Source organism: Pleurodeles waltl, chromosome 7, assembly GCF_031143425.1.
Source record: "Pleurodeles waltl isolate 20211129_DDA chromosome 7, aPleWal1.hap1.20221129, whole genome shotgun sequence".
NCBI lineage: Eukaryota > Metazoa > Chordata > Amphibia > Caudata > Salamandridae > Pleurodeles > Pleurodeles waltl.
The window spans coordinates 753,162,589-753,180,792 of NC_090446.1; the positions used below are offsets into that span (position 1 = coordinate 753,162,589).

The window sequence follows — 18,204 nt, forward strand, 5'->3', positions numbered from 1 at the left end:
GGGGGGCTGCTGATTTTCAGATAGGGTCGACCTCCCCCCCAAGTGTAATCCCTGGTGTCTAGTGGGGTTTCCTGACTGAATTTCCCCTTTCAAAAGAGGCCTTCCCAAGCAGTGGGGAGGCCCTTTTGGGCTTGTTTTCCCCACCGGAGCAGAAAGCGGCCTTACCTGCTGCTTCCTGCTCCGATGGGGAAAATGAAGTGTGACATCAGCAAGCCTCATGGCACGCCGACTTCACAGAGGGGCAGGTAGGGGGCGGGGGAGACACGGAAGCTCTTTAAATAAAAATATTTTTTTAAACCCCTCCCTGGCGTCGCCCACTGGTCGTGACCCGCACCAGGGAGTGTGTACGGGCGTTGACCGATGGGGTTAAGAAAAAAATGAATACATGTTATTTCTGAGCAAATAATAAATGTCAGGGACAATGCTTGCTGCTGATATTACCTTTAATCTTCCCTTTGTTCAGTTCCCTACACAACTGAAGCTTTACCAGGCCTGAAATCTGCAAACTCCAAAAAAAGAAAAAAACTGCTCTCAGAGCTAAAAGCAGCCTCAGACTAAAACATTTTATTTGTTACAAATAAAAATGAAACCAAAAAAGGTTTCCAATTCAATGGATTGCACTGCATCCAGTGATGATTTGAAACATTTCCTTTCCTACATATGACACTGAAACCAAAAAGGTTTTCCATGAACTGAATGACCCTTTCTACGCAAGCTGATTTATAGGAAAAGCCAGAGGCTCCTTGACTTCCCCAAGCCAACAGAGCTTTCTGCAGAGGCCTCTGTAAACAAAAAACACTTACTTAAATAAAAGGAAATGCTATACAGCCTTGAAATCACTAGAAATAACCACACAGTTGTATTTCCTCTTCTCCATCTTCATCTAGCATGTGCAATGAGAAGGCTGTTCAGTGAAATTGAATGCAGCTCTCTCTTACCTGTGATTGGCTGTTACCAACCAATCAGTGTGAAGGTATGTTTCACAAGACTGAAAATGTATCTGCATCACCGAGAGATGAGGAATGAAGAGTAGGGAGTATGGATGAGGAGCAGGGATGATGGATGAGATATGAAAAGTAGGAATGATAGAAGATATATGAGACGTAGGGATAGTAGGGAGATGTAGGGATGAGAAATAGAGATTATGAATCATGGATGAGAAGAAGGATTGAGAAGCAGGCATAGTGGACAATGCATAAAAAGTATGGATGAGAACTAGAGATGATATATGATGGATAAGAAGTAAGAATGATGGATGAGAAGTAGAAATAATGGATGAGAAGAAGGGATGAGAAACAGGGATGAGAAGTAGGGATGATGGAAGAGAAGTAGGGATGATGGGTGGGAAGTAGGGATGAGAAACAGGGATGAGAAGTAGGGATGATGGAAGAGAAGTAGGGACGATGGGTAAGAAGTAGGGATGAGAAACAGGGATAAGGGATGAGATGTAGGGATAATGGAAGAGAAGTAGGGATGATATACGATGGATGAGAAGTATGGATGATGGATGAGAGGTAGGGATAATGGATGAGAAGTAGGGATGGAAAGTAGGGGTGATGGAAGAGAAGTAGGGATGATTGGATGTGAAATAGGGAGGATGGATGAGAAGCATGGATGATGAATGAGAAGCAGGGATAGATGCAGGGATGAGAAGCAAGGATGATGGAAGAGAAGTAGGGATGATGAATGAGAAGTAGGGATGATGTATGATGGAAGACAAGTAAGGATGATGGAAGAGAAGTAGGGATGATGAATGAGAAGTAGGGATGATGTATGATGGAAGAGAAGAAGGGATGATGGAGGAGAAATAGGGATGATGGAGGAAAAGTAGGAATAATGGAAGAGGAGCAGGAAAGAGAAGCAGGAATGAGGAATGAGAAGTAGGGATGATGGAAGAAAAGTATGGATGATGGAGCAGAAGTAGGATGATGGATGAGAAGAAGGGATGAGAAGCAGGGTTGATGAGTAGGGATGATGGATGAGAAGTAGGGATGATCGATGAGAAGTAGGGATGATGGATGAAAAGTATGGATAATGGATGAGAAATAGGAAAGATGGAAGAGAAGTAGGGATGATGGATGAGAAGTAGGGATGATGTATGATGAATGAGAAGTAGGGATGATAGTTGTGAATTAGGGATAATGGATAAGAAGTAGGGATGAGAAGTAGGGATGGTGGAAGAGAAGCAGGAATGATTATGGGAAGTATGGACAATGTATGATGGATGAGAAGTACGGATGATGGATGAAAAGCAGGGATAAGATGAACAAATGAGAAGTAGGGATGATGAATGGGAAGTTGGGATGATGAATGATAGGTAGGGATGATGGGAGAGAAGTAGGTGTTGATGGCTGATAAGTAGGGATGATGGGTGAGAAATAGGGATGAGAAGCAGAGATGAGAACTAGGGATGATGGAAGAGAAGCAGGGATGATGGATGAGAAGTAGGGATGACATATGATGGATAAGAAGGAGGAATGATGGATGGGAAGGAGGGATTAGTAGTAGGGATGAAGGATGAGAAATAGGAATGAGAAGTAGGGTTGAGGAATGAGGAATTGGATCTCCTAAAATGGATGCTCTATGTGTGGTACTGCCAGGATTATCCTGCAGTCAGGGGACCATGGGCAGGGGTGTCACATTTAAAAAAAAATAAACAAACAGCAAGTGCCAGGCCTAGCCTCATGAGGATCTGGTGCCTTCTGCTGTTTTCTGGGGCCAGCTCACAGCTTGATGTCATTGGCACAGGCAGCAGCCAGTGAAAGATTTTGTTTCCCTCAAACGTTCCACGTGCGTCCAGAACGTCGCACCATGTTGCTATGCGCATTGTATGCCAAACGGCCAGTACACCAGGCTGACAGATGATGTGGATGGTCAGAGCAAGCAGCACCAAGGTTCACAGGATGTTGTTTATAGGCACCAGGGAAAGCCCTGTAATTACTCTGTACGGTTTCTCCTGGCTAGCAGAACCATGATTTTGCTAGCCAGGTAATAAGTTTGTTAATAATTTGGTGGTATAGTCAGTTGTACACACAATAATACAAGCACCACTACTGCCGGCCAGTCAGACAGAATGACACACTTCAGAGCAAGGAGAGATGCAGCCTCTGCTTTTCCTTCTGCTCAGGCACTCCCTTTACCTGCTGCATACTGTTGCAGCCTGTGCCCATCCTGCCCAGTCCGGCTAAAGAAAGAACATGCAGCTTAAGACAAAGCAAGGATTTGAAGTGCTGACCTGGCAATACACTCCCAAAAGACTTGTGCACAGTGGTAGCATTTGGGTGAGTCATTCACGTGCACTCAGTCTACAGGATCTGCAATCTGAAGTTAATCTGATCCCTGAAGCATGTGCTTAACCATATTAGGATAGCAGTTCTAGTTAGTTTACCTAGTTAATGAGGTATGTTTTTCTTAACTTACATTTCAAACTGAGACCAGGAGTTGTTTCATGCAGAGAATAAATTGTATTAATTTCATAATTGCGATGAATGTTATATGACTATTTCCATTTCCCTGCAGCTGTAAAAGCCAAACTGCCGGCATTGAATGAAATATGCTGCACGGATGCCCTACCCTAAAGCCCCTCTTAAATATTATGGTGAACTGCAGAAGTCACATAATGAACAATGGGCTTAGACAATACAGCCTTTAACCATTTTGTTGGACTTTAGGCAAATGCAAACAAAATAACCTCATATCTCTAGTGCAAGGTAGAATTGGTGGGAAATTCATTATTTTGTGATAATGTTATGAAACCTTAATTAGTTAATGCAATCACTGAAAATGTTTTATTTTGTGTCTGACCAGAGAAGAACCGAATTGTGTTTGTTGGCACAGATGTGCTTCTGTACTGTATTTATAGTGCTACGAGGTCCCAGTCTGCCACTGAAAGTACTGTGAACATGCACATTGTTGTACATTTATTTTGCACATAGTATAAAATAGGCTGCCGCAAAAATGTGCAGAAATTGAATGTTCGTTATAAAGCAAGTGTTAACTGTTATAATTAGTATTAGTATATTTATCACCTTTCAGTTTGTACCTCTGGTTAAAGCATTATAAATTGACAAAATGGTACAGCTCATTTCTACCTCCCCATGCACTCTGTGATGGAGCATTCCATATGTTGAGAGGGAGTCTGCATTAGAATGTTGAGGTGAGGCATTCTATCCTGTCAACTGAGGAGAACGGAGTGAAGCGGAGAGTGGAGACCAATAAAGGCTACTACTACAGACCTTGTCTTCTTCTGGTACTTATTTTAACATTTGGCGACAACTGGTCTGCGCAAAGGGGCAGTGCTGTCTCTTCCCCTTCTGTGTGCCCTCTGCTTCCAGACTAAGGGGTTATCCTGCACCCTGCTCTTCGTTATCCCCAGCTCGGTGATTGAAGTTTCCTCCTCCATTCCGTCGACTGGCATTAAGGTACTGTGTTTACTTACCTTACGAACGCCGTGTTCAAATTGCTACTGCCGGGGGCGATTCTCTTCAGGGGTGAACGCTCCGATCAGTGTTGTATCTTCCGATCGGCTTCTTCCCCCAGAAACTTTGGGGGCCACCGGCACAGAAAGAATTTGTGTTCCCGGACATTTCCGGGTTAAGGATCCAGAACCTCCCATTAGAGGCGTGTCCCCCACACCCCTCCAGCATAATTTGCTTCTGCTCGTTTGATTAATCCTCATTTCTACGGCGATAAACTCACCACACTTTGTGCTCCGTGTGTCTTGAAGGATTTTCAGTGACACGCACACCATTAATTGCTTTATAAAATCTTCAATTGTACTTGCGGCCCGTTTCACTTATCATCAGTGGAGTACTTTCCCAGCACTATATATATATATTTTAATGATATTAAAATCTTCATCAATGTATAAGTGTACTTTTTTATGAAACTGTTCTGTAGTTTTTTACCTAACAGCCCTTTTCATCCATATTCCTCAGTGGACTTAACAAATATTTACATAGAGTGTCTCATTTGGTGCAGACAATTCCGTCTTCTTTAGTGCCACCAACTGGCCGGGTAGACATTTGTCAATTGGTTATTCAATACTGGTGCAATTATTTTTACGTGATAAGTATATCTAAATTGTTTGGACTTATGTCCAAGACCTGGTGATTGCGCGAATGCATATATGGGTATTATAGTATTATTTAAAAGCCTTTAGAATATCATTCTTTGTCACTTGTGTGCACTACTCATAGAAGTTCTGAATATAAGTAAACTTTGCTGCTATTAGATGCTACTGTGATGATGAATATGTATTACAGTTAATTATAGTTTCCAAACTTTTGGTTAGCTACAGCGATTTTAAGAAGATTCTCTTACCACCATGGCAGGTGCTAGTATGTTACAACCTCCACCATTCTTAAATGAGCTGGGAGAGCCCAATGAGCCCTGGGACGAATGGGTGCACGTCTTTAAATCCTACCATATAGCTATTGGTGGTGAAAGATTTAGCCCAATAAGAAAGCAGCATATCTTATTGCACAATCTAGGACCCCATGGCAGGAAAATGTTTGAAACACTTCCTGAACCTGAGATAAACGTTAACCTTCCATTTCAGGGATTTTGCAGCAATGTTAAGATATGTTTCAGAGCTTCTCATCGCTCAAAAGGGAATAATTTCTGATATTTATCCCTTTCCATGCACCTCATTGCTTAGATTCACTCACAAGAAAGTGCCACTCTCATTGTCACACATTTTGCAATTGAATGTCACTCACAAGTGCACTGAAACTATGGAAATGTCACACATAAGCAACCTGAAAACTTACCAGCTATGAGCCTGCTCCCCTACATCTTGTGCTTCGACCTGACGTAAGTCACTTCATATTTTGTTATTTTCAACAGCATGGGGCATCACTATTGATAAAATGTTGTAGAGGCTGTGTGGGTCATTTACGAAATTGCTCTCACTGAGTGCAGACTTTCCCTTGATCTGAGCCCCAGTGAGTCTAATCTGTGAATCGCTTCTGAGAAGGGCTGCTCAGGGGCTGGGGGCGAGGCTGTGTTAGGGTCCAGCTGGTCACTGATAACATCTTTATAATACCAGTAGAATCCGGGGGACGCAACAAACACCCTGCCCATTTACTTCTGATTTCCCCCAACACCACAGGGGACCACCCAGTGCCCAAAAGGAAAATGTAGGGGAGGGCAATGCATTACCAACCAACTTGATGAGGGCCAACAGGGAGCTTGTTAAGGACTGCTGCAAAAGGTTGTTTCCAGTCGAAATTGTAACAAATTCAGGAGTCTTACTTAGATTGAAACTCTGCTTGTGGTTGCATATCAGTCACAATTTTCAGGGCATATTACTTCCCCAGCCCTAGTGGAAGTAGCACCAGTGAGCCAACCTAGTAGATTAGCACTTCAACCTCAGTTTATTGGTTGCTCTCCTGGCTCTTAAGACTCTAGGGATGGACTTTCAGATGCAAATAAGGCAGTGTTTAGGGGTGATGGTGGAAAAGCCAATAAGCCTTTGGCCCCTAGTGCTTAAACCCACCAGTAATTGCAGCTGTTCGGTGGCACAGCATCTGTGTCAAGGGAAACCAGAGAGATGGTGCCAGAGGTGTCCCCTCCTCCCACACTGTTTAGCAATGGAAAAGTCTGTAGTTGAGGCCATCGAATCTCTTCCTCTGATCAAGTCCGTAATATGGATGTCATCAACCTTCCCCCGGACGCTAGCCCATTTTTTCATCTTCTGGCAGGAGTCCAAGCTCTCTCAGCGAAAATGAGGACTCTCATTGTGATCCTCTCACCAAAGTTCTTCCAAGGCTATCTAATGGCAGCCGGTTTTTGCTGGTCAACAGCTCTAAAATTCTTAGGGTCGAAGAGTGGAATAGATTGACTGTTACTTAGAAGATATCCAGGGAGACTTTATAAATATTAACTTTAGTGAACCTACTTACATGACCTTCCCAAAAAACTGGAAGTAAATACATGGCCTGATTGCTACCCTGCAACTTGGATAATTTAAAAAGCCTTCTGTAACACCATTATTTCAAATGAACCCACAACCTAATGTTCACTCTGCTTCTCGGTAAACCCGTTGTATTCCTTATGCAAGCAGTTAACATCATCTCTATCGTAGTCACTTGGAAAGCTTGAAAGATTAGCGAAAGTTGCTGATACCTGAAGTGTTATTCCTCATTGAGGAATATGACATACTTTTCTTCCAGCAGTCGTGGAACACTCACCCTATCATGCATGATGGCTATGTTTGTCAATCTATTCCTGCCATCTGTGAATCTGAACATGCCACCTGTTTGATTTGTGACATGCAAAAGGAGGCCTATTCATGTAGGTCAAAGTGTCACTCAAAGTCAACCGACCGTGCTTTTCAAGATTTTTTTAAAAAGTGGGAGGTGTCTTAAAGGTTTACCTAATTTTTTTGCAGTAATGATTTAGCAGGCCAAATGGTCTCCCACTTTCGCTATTTAAAGCAGACATTGAGCTCTGGACCAAATGGTTAACCCCACTCTATATTTTATCATTTACCAATGCACTGGTAACAGAATCATGGAGAGGGTCCATTCTCCATCCAATATATAAGAAAGGTGACAACATTGATCCAACCAACTATCATTTCACTGATCGGATGGACGTGGAAGCAAAAGCTTTTGCCAAGGTATTACTGGCTGAATTTGAGGAATGGGCCACAGAGGAAAGAATAGAAAGAAATCCCATTCTACCAGACAGTATTCAGGGAAAAATATCCCATGCAGGACAACATCGTAGCCCTATCATACATGAAACATCACTCAACAGACCTCCATTGTTCACCTGCTTTGTGGTCTATTCTGCTGCTTTTAATAGAGTAGATGCAATCTACTATGGTCTAAACTTAAGAGGTAGGGTATTTCACAAGCTTTACTCAAAGCAATAATCTTCTTGTACAAGTTAAGCTAGAAGCTAGAAGAGAGGGACCACACAAACTGATTTAAATCAAGGCTTGAAACAGGGCTGAGTCTTGGCCCCAATTCTATTTAATTGCTATACAGCAGATATTGGCAGCGTACTATCGAAGTCCAACAGCTTTCCAATTAGGCTTGGGATTCACATGATTCAACTCATTCAGTTTGCAAATAATCTGGTTATTCTTTTTCAGACTAAAATGGGCATGTGAAGCACCTTGGATAAACTACATAAATACAAGTTATACAACAAACTACAAGTAAATGCAGGTAAAACCAAGGTGATGATTTTTGGAAATTCAAAGAATAAGCCCACCCATTAGTTGGTCAGTTAAAGATAGCATATGCTGTACCCATATAGCTACTTAGGCTTGTGGTTCTCAGCAAATGGCATGTCGATTTTACAGAGGAAAACATAAACAAAAGTCCACTAATCTAACATTCACTCTGAGTAAACTCAACTGACAGTTACCCAGCCTATGGTCATTTGGCATTACCTTCAAAACTCTAGCAACACAAACCCAGCACAGCAACTCTCCAAACCCATGGATACAATTGAGTGTATAACCTACCTGTGAATCTTCTGTCTACCTACCACAACACACAGTTCAGGCATAAATACAACTAGAATTTGAATTACAAAGACAGATTTGGAAGCCCTCAACATTTCTTATAATACCCATTCGTTGTGTGACCAAGGGCTGAGGAATTTGGGCTCTAACGTGCCATGTTTGCTCTGGTTTACGTCATGTATTTACAGAAACAGTAATCACACAAGCCTATCTTTTTGTAGTAGGGGTTGTACAACAATAGATGATATGTTTGTCTTAAGACTGATGTTGTGGTGGATAATTAGGAGCAGCATACGTGGGTCTCGTTACAGCTGTCACAGTGCATTAACCATTATGTTAAATATCCCAATATATAGAGTTAAAACACCAAAGATGGTCTTTTCTACCCCCGTTGATCTCTGATAAAGGTCTAAGGCTATGCTTGATCCTGCATAATCCCAGTACGTGTTTGACCAGGCGGTTAAGTTGTAATGTTACTGTTTTTATAACAATGTCATTCTGAACAGATTGAGGGATCTAATATTTTGTGTGACTTCAAAAAGTTTTGAAAACACATCAGAACATCTCTCCTACAACCTGCTTAGAAAATCTGAGTAAGCCCTAAATGGTTCGACGCTCAATGTTCTCCTGCAAATAGTCGACTTATTAGAGCACTATTAGCTTGCCTAGGGTCGCCCATGAGGTAGCACATGTCAAAGTAATGTACACACAGGAACTACAGAGAAGACAGAAAGAACTCAGTGAGGAGGACTGGGAGCCCCTCACCAAGGCTACCAAACAGAAGGATCATAAGGCTTTTTGGACCACACTTAAACAGTGTGGATCAAGGGCTACCACAGTTAAAATCCTGTACAGTAACATAAATTCTAATGACTGGGTGAAGCATTCTTGATCATTGTGTGGTATCCCCATTATAAACTGTCTCCACCCTTACCTTGAGAGCCATTTAGGAGAGCACCCTAAACTAACCTCTATAATTGAAGAGGTCATGGCAGCTGTCCACCACTCCCATGTCTCAAAAGCCCCAGGACCTGACAAATTGCCCACTTACTTAGTAAAATGCAATGAAGAATTGTGGGCCACGCTCCTTAAAAGAAGTATTCTACAATTTTTCCTTTAACAAGCTACTGGAGTCTTGGTCGTAATTGACAATTGTGCCAATATTTAAGAAGGGCAATAGATTGGCGCTGAAGTGGCATTGACCGATACGTCAGTTAAGATTATGGGCTGAGTTATTTGATAGGTTGCAAGAATGGGCTCATGAACAAAACATCCTTCATCTACGGAACTTTGGGTTAAGCAGTGGTGGGTACGGTGGAACAGTGACTGAATTTGCATTTCATTGTGGGGAAATATACCATCACTAGGTTCTTTCCACTGTACCTAGCGTTCAATGACCTATTCACAGAATTTGACTGTATGAATTGTTACAGACTGTGGCAATTGTTGCTGGATTTCGGGTTGGATGCTGCATTGATACATTTCCTGTGGACATTACATGAGAATGTGAGGACTAGGGTATGATTTGGACCAAACAGAAATCATTTTGAACAATTTAATCTTGATTGTGGTGTTAAATAAGGCTGCGTGCTGGCCACATTGCTTATTATCTTATGTATCAACAATTTGAGTGCCTCCTTTTGTAATACCACCAGAGAGTTATAGGAAGTACGCCAATCCCAATGCTGATGTACGCTACCGATGCTGCCCTAATAGCCTAATGTTGTGCACAAGACCGTTGATTCGTTTCTCAAATTCATGGCTGATCTGGATTTATCTACTAACTTCAGCAAGTAACAGATTAGTGTGTGTGTTTCTAAGAGCAGGATGAAAGTAGGATCTTTCCACTACCTATTAGCCACACCTGGTGCCTCTGGAGTTGGGCCATCACATTTGGGATGCTGCTATTCCTCAGGATAAAGGCATCATGCACAGACCCAGGATACTTACTTTTGACGTGGGAGATGAACTGATCCGCCAGGCACACCATCTGGACATTCATGGAGTGAAGACTCTTTTGATTTCTTAACACCTGTTAATTTCGGCTGGGGGGGACACAAAAGCAATATGTTTTCCATCTATTGCCCCAATGATGTTGGGGATATGTCCCATTGCATAGAAGTCAGCTTTCACTGTGGCCAAATCCTCCACCTGGGGGAAAACGATGAAGCTGCACGTGTGTTTAATGAGGGAAGACAACCCTCTGGTCAACACTATTGAGAACATTAGCTGTGACATTCCTGCTGCCAAGCCCACTGTCACTTGGAAAGAACCAGCTGCCAGGAAATGGAGCACAGATAGCACTTGCACAAGAGGGGGGATCCCAGTGGGGTGACAGATAGCAGATATTAGGTCACGCTCCAATTGGGCACACAGCTCAGTGATTGTGGCCCTATCAAGTCTATAGGTGAGGATAGAGTGCCTGTCCTCCATTGTTGCCAAGTCCACCAGGAGTCGGTACACAGGGGGATGTCTCCATTTCCTCTTTATCCACAGCGGTTGCAATCTATGGGGCAAAAGAGTGAGCAGCTGGTCATTATCTGTACATTATTATCACTACAGTGCAATGCATATTGTGATTGTTACATTATTGTGGTGGGAGATGTCCATAATGTGAATTTGTGTACTGTGATGCAGTTAGGATCCATGGCCTGCTCCCCCACGAAATGGCGTCCGCCTGTCCAGTATCGAGGGACATGTGGAAATGAGGTAATTCCGCTGACGTTTTGCGCCGTTGCGGGAGGCGGTCGAAAACCGTTGTGTAACTCCTCATTGGTTATCATTGGGCCCTATGGGGTACAGTGGCCAATGATGATGTACGCCAGCAGTGACGGTACGCACCGCCATGGACGTGACCGCCATTTTCTATCTGTTCACTCAATTACTACCTGACCTTCAACAGGAGAGGATCTACACTGCATGTGCTGCTGTGACCTGTGTCTGGAACCGACCATGGCTCGTGTTACTGGGGAAAGGGCCCCTGCCTTTACCTCAGCGGAGTTGAAGCGACTGGTGGATGGGGTCCTACTCCACTACCAAATGCTGTATGGGCCTCCAGGCCAACCGGTGAGTACACTGTGAGTACTATGCATGGGGCGTGAATGCATGGAGTGCTGTGTGTGAAGGCCTCATGTAGGGGGGTTTGGTGGATGAGCCCTGGGCAGCGTGCAGCATGTATGCTGGGCTATGTCTGTGCTAATGAGGATGAGATGGGCATGGTGGGCCATAAGTGTAACAGGCAGGATGGTCGGACTAATACCTTTCTCTATGTTTATTTCCCTGCAGGTCAGTGCCCATCAAAAGAAGGGAATATGGCGTGCCATCGCCAAGGATGTGCAGACCCTGGGGGTCTACAGCAGGCAGAGCATCCACTGTCGGAAACAGTGGGAGGACCTGAGACGCTGGGCATGGAAGACGGCGGAGGCCAAGCTAGGGATGGCCTCCCAACAAGGAAGGGGTGCCTGGCGAGCCCTGACCCCCTTGATGGCCCGCATACTTGCAGTGGCCTATCCGGAGCTGGATGGACGCTTGGGGGCATCACAGCAGCAAAAAGGGTGAGTACAGTGCCCTTCATTACTACTTATGCCTGGTGGTGGTATCCGGGTAGGGGATGTGGGCCTGTGGGTACCCCTAGGGCAGGCCTGCCATTGCAGAGTAGGTCCCTTGTTGGTCAGGGTTCTGATGTGAGCGAGTTTCCCGTTCCCGTTCACCCAGGAGGGTGGGCATCTCCTTCACCCCAGGCACCTCAGGCCCTGCCCAAGTTAGCCCTGCTGCCCTGAGTGAGGAGGCTATTGACCTCCTGTGATCCATCTCTGCTGGCAGCCCAAATGGAACAGTCAAATGCATTTCTGGAGGGCATTCACACCGGCTTGGTGGCCCACCAGAGATCATTGCAGGCTCTGGCCTCCTCTCTGATGACAGCCATTGTCACTGTTTCCACCCTCCCCCTTCCTCTTCCCAGTCCCATTCCCTTCAACCCAAACCTATCCCAAGCACAGAGTCAGACAAGCAGGCACCCAGGGCAACACACAAGAGTGGACATGGATAACACAAGCACCACACTTCATCCCACAGGCACTTACACAAACACCATCCAGAAGCAGACATACCAACATCCACTGCCTCCACTGTAGCCCCCTCCCCCTCGCCCATCTTCCTCCCAGTAGCTTCTCCACTCCCACCATCACCAGCACACATATCAGTACACACCCCTCACTGGCAGTCACCAACCCCACATCCATTCACACGTCCCCTGTGTCCTCTCCCACTGTGTCTGTGCCCCCTCATCCCAAAGTACACAAACGCAAGCACTCAGACACCCAACAGCCATCCACCTCACAACAGCATCCAGCCCATGCACCTGCACCCAAAAACAGCAAACTGACACTTCCTACAACCACTCCCTCTTCCTCCACTCCCAAATCATCTCCCTCTTCCCGCCTCAATGTCCCTAAGAGGCTTTTCCTTGCCACCATTGACCTCTTACCTTGCTCTCCCCGCCATCCCTCACGTCAGGCCAGGGTGGTCAAAACCCAGGCAAACACCTCAGCCACCCAGTCCACGGGAACAATAGCGTCCTCAGCAACTCCAGGTGGGAAAGGATCCCAGCCACCAGCCAGCCAGACGGAAAGGGTGCCTGCCCCAAGTGCTTCAATGAAGGGCAAGGAGCCAGCCCCAGCTGTAAGAAGGAAGGGCAAGGAGCCAGCCCCAGCTGCAGGAGGGAAGGGCAAGGGGCTAGACCCAGCTGCAGGAAGGAAGGGCAAGGAGCCAGCCCCAGCTGCAGGAAGGAAGGGCAAAGGGGCCTGCAAAAGCAGGCAGTAGAGACTCTGTCGGAGCCACCACCGCCACCAACCATGGTGGTGCAGCCATCCGAGGGTGCAGGGAATGGGCTGGAGCCTCTCCCCACCCCCCACCACCAGCTCCACCACCAGCACTGCCACTTGCACCACCACCAGCAGCAGCAGCACCAGTGGGCAGCAGTCCGAGGCTGCAGGGGATGGGCTGGAGCCTCCCCCCACTACTACCACCTTCACCAGCAGCACCACCACCAGCACCGCCAACAGCACCACCACCAGCACCACCACCTGCCCCAGTGGGCAGCCATTCGAGGCTGCAGGGGGATGAGCTGGAGCCTCCCCCTACCACTACCAGCTCCACCAGCAGCACCACCAATGCCACCTCTGAGCAGCCATCACAGCCGGCAGACAGTGTGTAGTCCTGCATCCATGGGCTGTTGTGCGGCCTGGCCCCTGCAAATCCTGTGGGTATGACCCCCACCTGAGAGACTTTGACCTTGCACTCACCAAAATCGGCATCACAGGGCACGATGCCCCCTCCAGAACTAGTGAAGAAGACATCCACTCACCACATCCTCCCCAGGATGAAGCTCACTGGGCACGATGCCCCCTCCAGAGTATGTGGGCAAGTCACCCACTTGAGAGACTGTGGCCTTGCACTCCCCAGGACAGAACAAATTGCATGTTGCCCCCTCCAGAGCCAGTGGGCAAGTCACCCACTTGTGATACTGCAGCCTTGCACTCCCCAGGACCGAGCACAGGGCATGTTGCCCCCTCCAGGACCAATGACATTGTACTATCTTCCGGCTGAGGTCCCCCCGTTTCCCGTTCCGCCGAGGTGCCTGGCTATTTGCGACCTGATGCCCTTGCAGTGTTCTCTCCGTGTTGTTGCAGGAGCGAGGTGGGGCCTTGGACTTTGTGATGTGGCCCTGTGGCCCACGAACATTGAGGACTGGGCAGGGTCTCTTGATTTGTATATGTGTATATACTTTTTGTTTTGGATGCACGTATTTCTGCTATATTTATCTTATTACACTCTTTTTGCTCTATAGTTGTTGTCCTAGCATTATTCCTGAGGGGTACGGGATGAATATGTTATGTTACTGCATCTGCTTGTGTGTATGGTGTCGGGGGTGGGGGTGTCGTGTGTTACGTGTGTGTGTCACTCTCTTTTTACTCCTCCCTCCCCTGTGTGCTAGGTGACAGTACTCACCATGGTCGTCTTCACCATCGTTGGTGTTCGTAGTGGAACAGGACGTAAAACAACATTGGGAATATGTGCAGTTCGGGCTCCATGGCGGCGTGGTTGTTCCCTGAGTCTCCACAGGTGAGTCGTTTCCCTTCTGTGCAGTATTTCCGCCAGGCTTTTGATGTCGTTGGTACCACCCCGGAAAAAGGGGGCAGATTGGCCTCTCATAATACAGTGGAAAGAACATTGTCTTCCGCCTGGCTGTAGGTGGTTATCGCCGTGTTGCCTGTTGATTCTGCCCTGGCAGTCAGTGTGTTAAAGTGGCTGTCTATCTGAGCTGTTTCCGCCATGGTCATAATTTCAATGGTATTACCGCCAGCCTGTTGGCGGTATTAACGACACTTTTTCACCGACCTCCAGGGTTTTAATGAGGGTCAAAGTTCTGATCACAGGTTAGTGCACAGTAATCCCTAGATTAAGACTTAGACTATGTAGAAAAATGAGTTCTGAATAGGGAAAGTTCACTTTCCAGAAATCTGACACTATGGCCCTCCAGCCGCCACACAGTTAAAAGACCGCTGGCGGCATTCCGACCTTCCCGCTGGGCCAGCGGGTGCTACCTATGTTAGCACCCGCTGACCCAGCGGGAAGGTGGCCTGCAACACAGAAGCCGGCTCCAAATGGAGCCGGCGGTGTTGCAGGTGTGCGACGGGTGCAGTTGCACCCGTCGCGCTTTTCACTGTCTGCTAAGCAGACAGTGAAAAGCTTCATGGGGCCCTGGTAGGGGGCCCCTGCACTGCCCATGCCAATGGCATGGGCAGTGCAGGGGCCCCCAGGGGCCCCAGGACACCCGTTCCCGCCAGCCTGTTCCTGGCGGTGAAAACCGCCAGAAACAGGCTGGCGGGAAGGGGGTCAGAATCCCCAGGGCAGCGCTGCTTGCAGCGCTGCCCTGGCGGATTCGCCCAGCCGGGGGAAATCCGTCGGGAAACCGCCGGACCCGGTTTTCTGACCGTGGCTTTACCGCCGCGGTCAGAATGGGCCAGGAAGCACCGCCAGCCTGTTGGCGGTGCTTCCGTCATTCGCGGCCCTGGCGGTTTTTACCGCCAGGGTCGGAATGACCCCCTATGTTTGTTTCAATAGCTTTAGTGCTCTGAACACCTTTATAGAGTGGCGCTCCAGACTTGAATTGTATCAGAACTGAAATCTGCCCACCAGTAATTCTTGAGAAATTGTTGTAATAAGAATGAGAGAGGACTTATTACAGCACACTATATATGTAAATGACCTTGTACAGAGACCTGAATGTAAAATGTTTCTTGGGAGCACCAGGAACTCCAGCGTAAATTTTGTATTCGTACCTGCATTCATGCAGTGCTTGTGGTGAAGCCTGCAAGTCTACAATACTGTGAATAACTACATAAGTTTTGTTGAGGAACTGTTGGTAAACTACTTTTCTTGTTATTTCCAGTGCACTACATCCACACCAATTCAAAAGGTCCAGGGAGGACAGAGCCTCTTATGCAGTATTGCAGGGTAGTTGAGCAAGACCTGTGCCGCAAGTCTATCTTTTCTTATTTTGTCCCAACCCCTCTTTCCCTTGAGGACAGTGTATATTTTAAAGGTTTAGGGTTCCTTGATAGTAGGCTGACTTCCGGTGGGATGAGAGGTCCAGCATTGCCTCTGCGGTCGGAACCAGTTGAGTGCGTGACAGCCACCACTTCCTAGTTGAAGTGGTGGCAGCCAATCAGATAACAGCATGGGATCTGTTGGATCTGCAGACCCTTCACATCTCTAGATATACATTAATCTTTATAACTATGGAAAGTTTTCTCATCTCCTGCTTGACTCATCACACCAAAAATTTCCTGACAACAGCTGAATTGACCAGAACACTAGTTTTGAAAATTTTGTGAAGATTTTCCAAAGGGCAACAAAGTTATTACCAAAACAAAAAGTGCTTTTCCTATGGAAAGTAGGGGTCTGATTTAGAGTTTTGGTGGACGGGTTACTCCAGCACAAATGTGACAGATATCCCATCTGCTGTATTACGATGTCCATGGGCTATTATGGAATGGTAATACGGCTGATGGGATATCCATCACATTGGTGAAGGAGTAACCTCATCCGCCAAACTGTAATTGAGACCCTAGGTGCTAACTTTCTCTCTCTCTCTCTCTCTCTCTCTCTCTCTCTATATATATATATAAATATATATATATATATATATACATATATACACACAAACACACACACACATACAATCCATGGTACCGACTGAAGGGACTACTTTTTAAGCTGTTGTGTATATTGTGCTCAAGCAAAATGGCAATGGAGTAAAAGGGCTGATTGAAAGCATCAGTTAGTATAAGCAATTACATTCATTCATTGATATTTGGTAACACCATACTTAAATATGTAATGGGTTGCTGAATGATCAAAGTGTAATTGGCATATAAGTTAAAGACAAGTAGAAATATGCAGTATTTTTATTGAGCAGATCAGAGTACATTACCTGCAATACCTCCTGCCATCCAGACGGAAAAAACACTTGGTGCAGTGTGACCTTCTGGTGTGATCCATTCACACAAAAATGCATAAGGGATGAAGTATAGACAATACCCAGGAATATCTCTGAGAACCATTGCACTAGCTCCTCTGTAAAGTCCTGTTATCCCTTCATGACGCAGAATCATACTAACACAATGAACAGGTCCCCTGTACGTCACCATGGCAGATTTTTGCCTCAAGGCTGTGGTTTCTGTGAGAAAAAAAATAGGAACAAAATACACATGTGATGTCCATTTTTAATTTCACAAAAGATGTGAGGGATTCATTTCTAATGTAGTTATTTTAAAACTTGTAAAGTACATTGCCATACCCATTCGAGGAGCCATATGGCAGGCAAAACCTACTGGGCCACAAGTGTGGTGGTTCAGGTTATTTGCCTCTGACATTCAGGGGTCCATCCTATTATGGCCCTACAAACCAGGTATCTCAAGGTAGTGAGAGTGAGCAGTCAAAGGACACAGAAATCAAATAGTCAAATAACAGAGATAATAATTCACTGTCCAATCCATTGCTTATATTAGTAAAAAATAAATTTGTTCAAAATGCAACACAGTTTGATGGTGGGCTCAGCGATTCACCTACTGGCTCTAGCTAGTTGGTAAACAGTTTGCATTGCGCTATTCCAATTATAGGATGCCTCCCCTATATCTATGGTGAGTTAGCAGAGATACAGTCATAGGCACATATTAGGCCCAAGTGCAAGTTTACTAAATTATTACAGTAAGACAATGGAGTTGAAGAAAAAACACAAACCAATTTAGAAACATAAAATAAAAAGACACCAAAATGACAAAAACCAATAAGTAGAACCAGAGTTGTGCATTGATTAAACCTAGAAAGTATTAAAAGCTTACTGCTGGCATCTGGTTGCGCATGACAGGGACAAGGGTACATTTTAAGGCTAACAGCCATGGATTGCATATTGGATACAAGAACCAGATATGTCTTAGTCAAAAAAGTTACCTTTGCACTTAGAATATTTTATGGAGGAAAAGTCCTTAGTGGGGCAAGGAAGCAGGTTGTGGGCAAAGCTGGGCTTAATGTCAAGGGGGAGGCGAAGTTGGATGCCTTGGTGAAGTCAGTGATGAAAGCTGAAAATCTCTTAGTGAGAAACGTTCAGGTTTCATACCCCGTTCTGACTGAGAAACTGTTCTGGAGCTCAATTTGCC

General features: G+C 45.7%; 1 protein-coding gene across 1 annotated transcript in view; it reads right to left on the reverse strand.

The window, feature by feature from the left end:
* Window positions 1-18,204, reverse strand: part of SLC25A48 (solute carrier family 25 member 48) — a 239,477-nt gene that overhangs the window by 74,473 nt on the left and 146,800 nt on the right. The window contains exon 5 of the mRNA XM_069199229.1: window positions 16,980-17,225. Coding sequence (XP_069055330.1) covers window positions 16,980-17,225 — 246 coding nt within the window. The remainder of the gene's footprint in view (window positions 1-16,979; window positions 17,226-18,204) is intronic.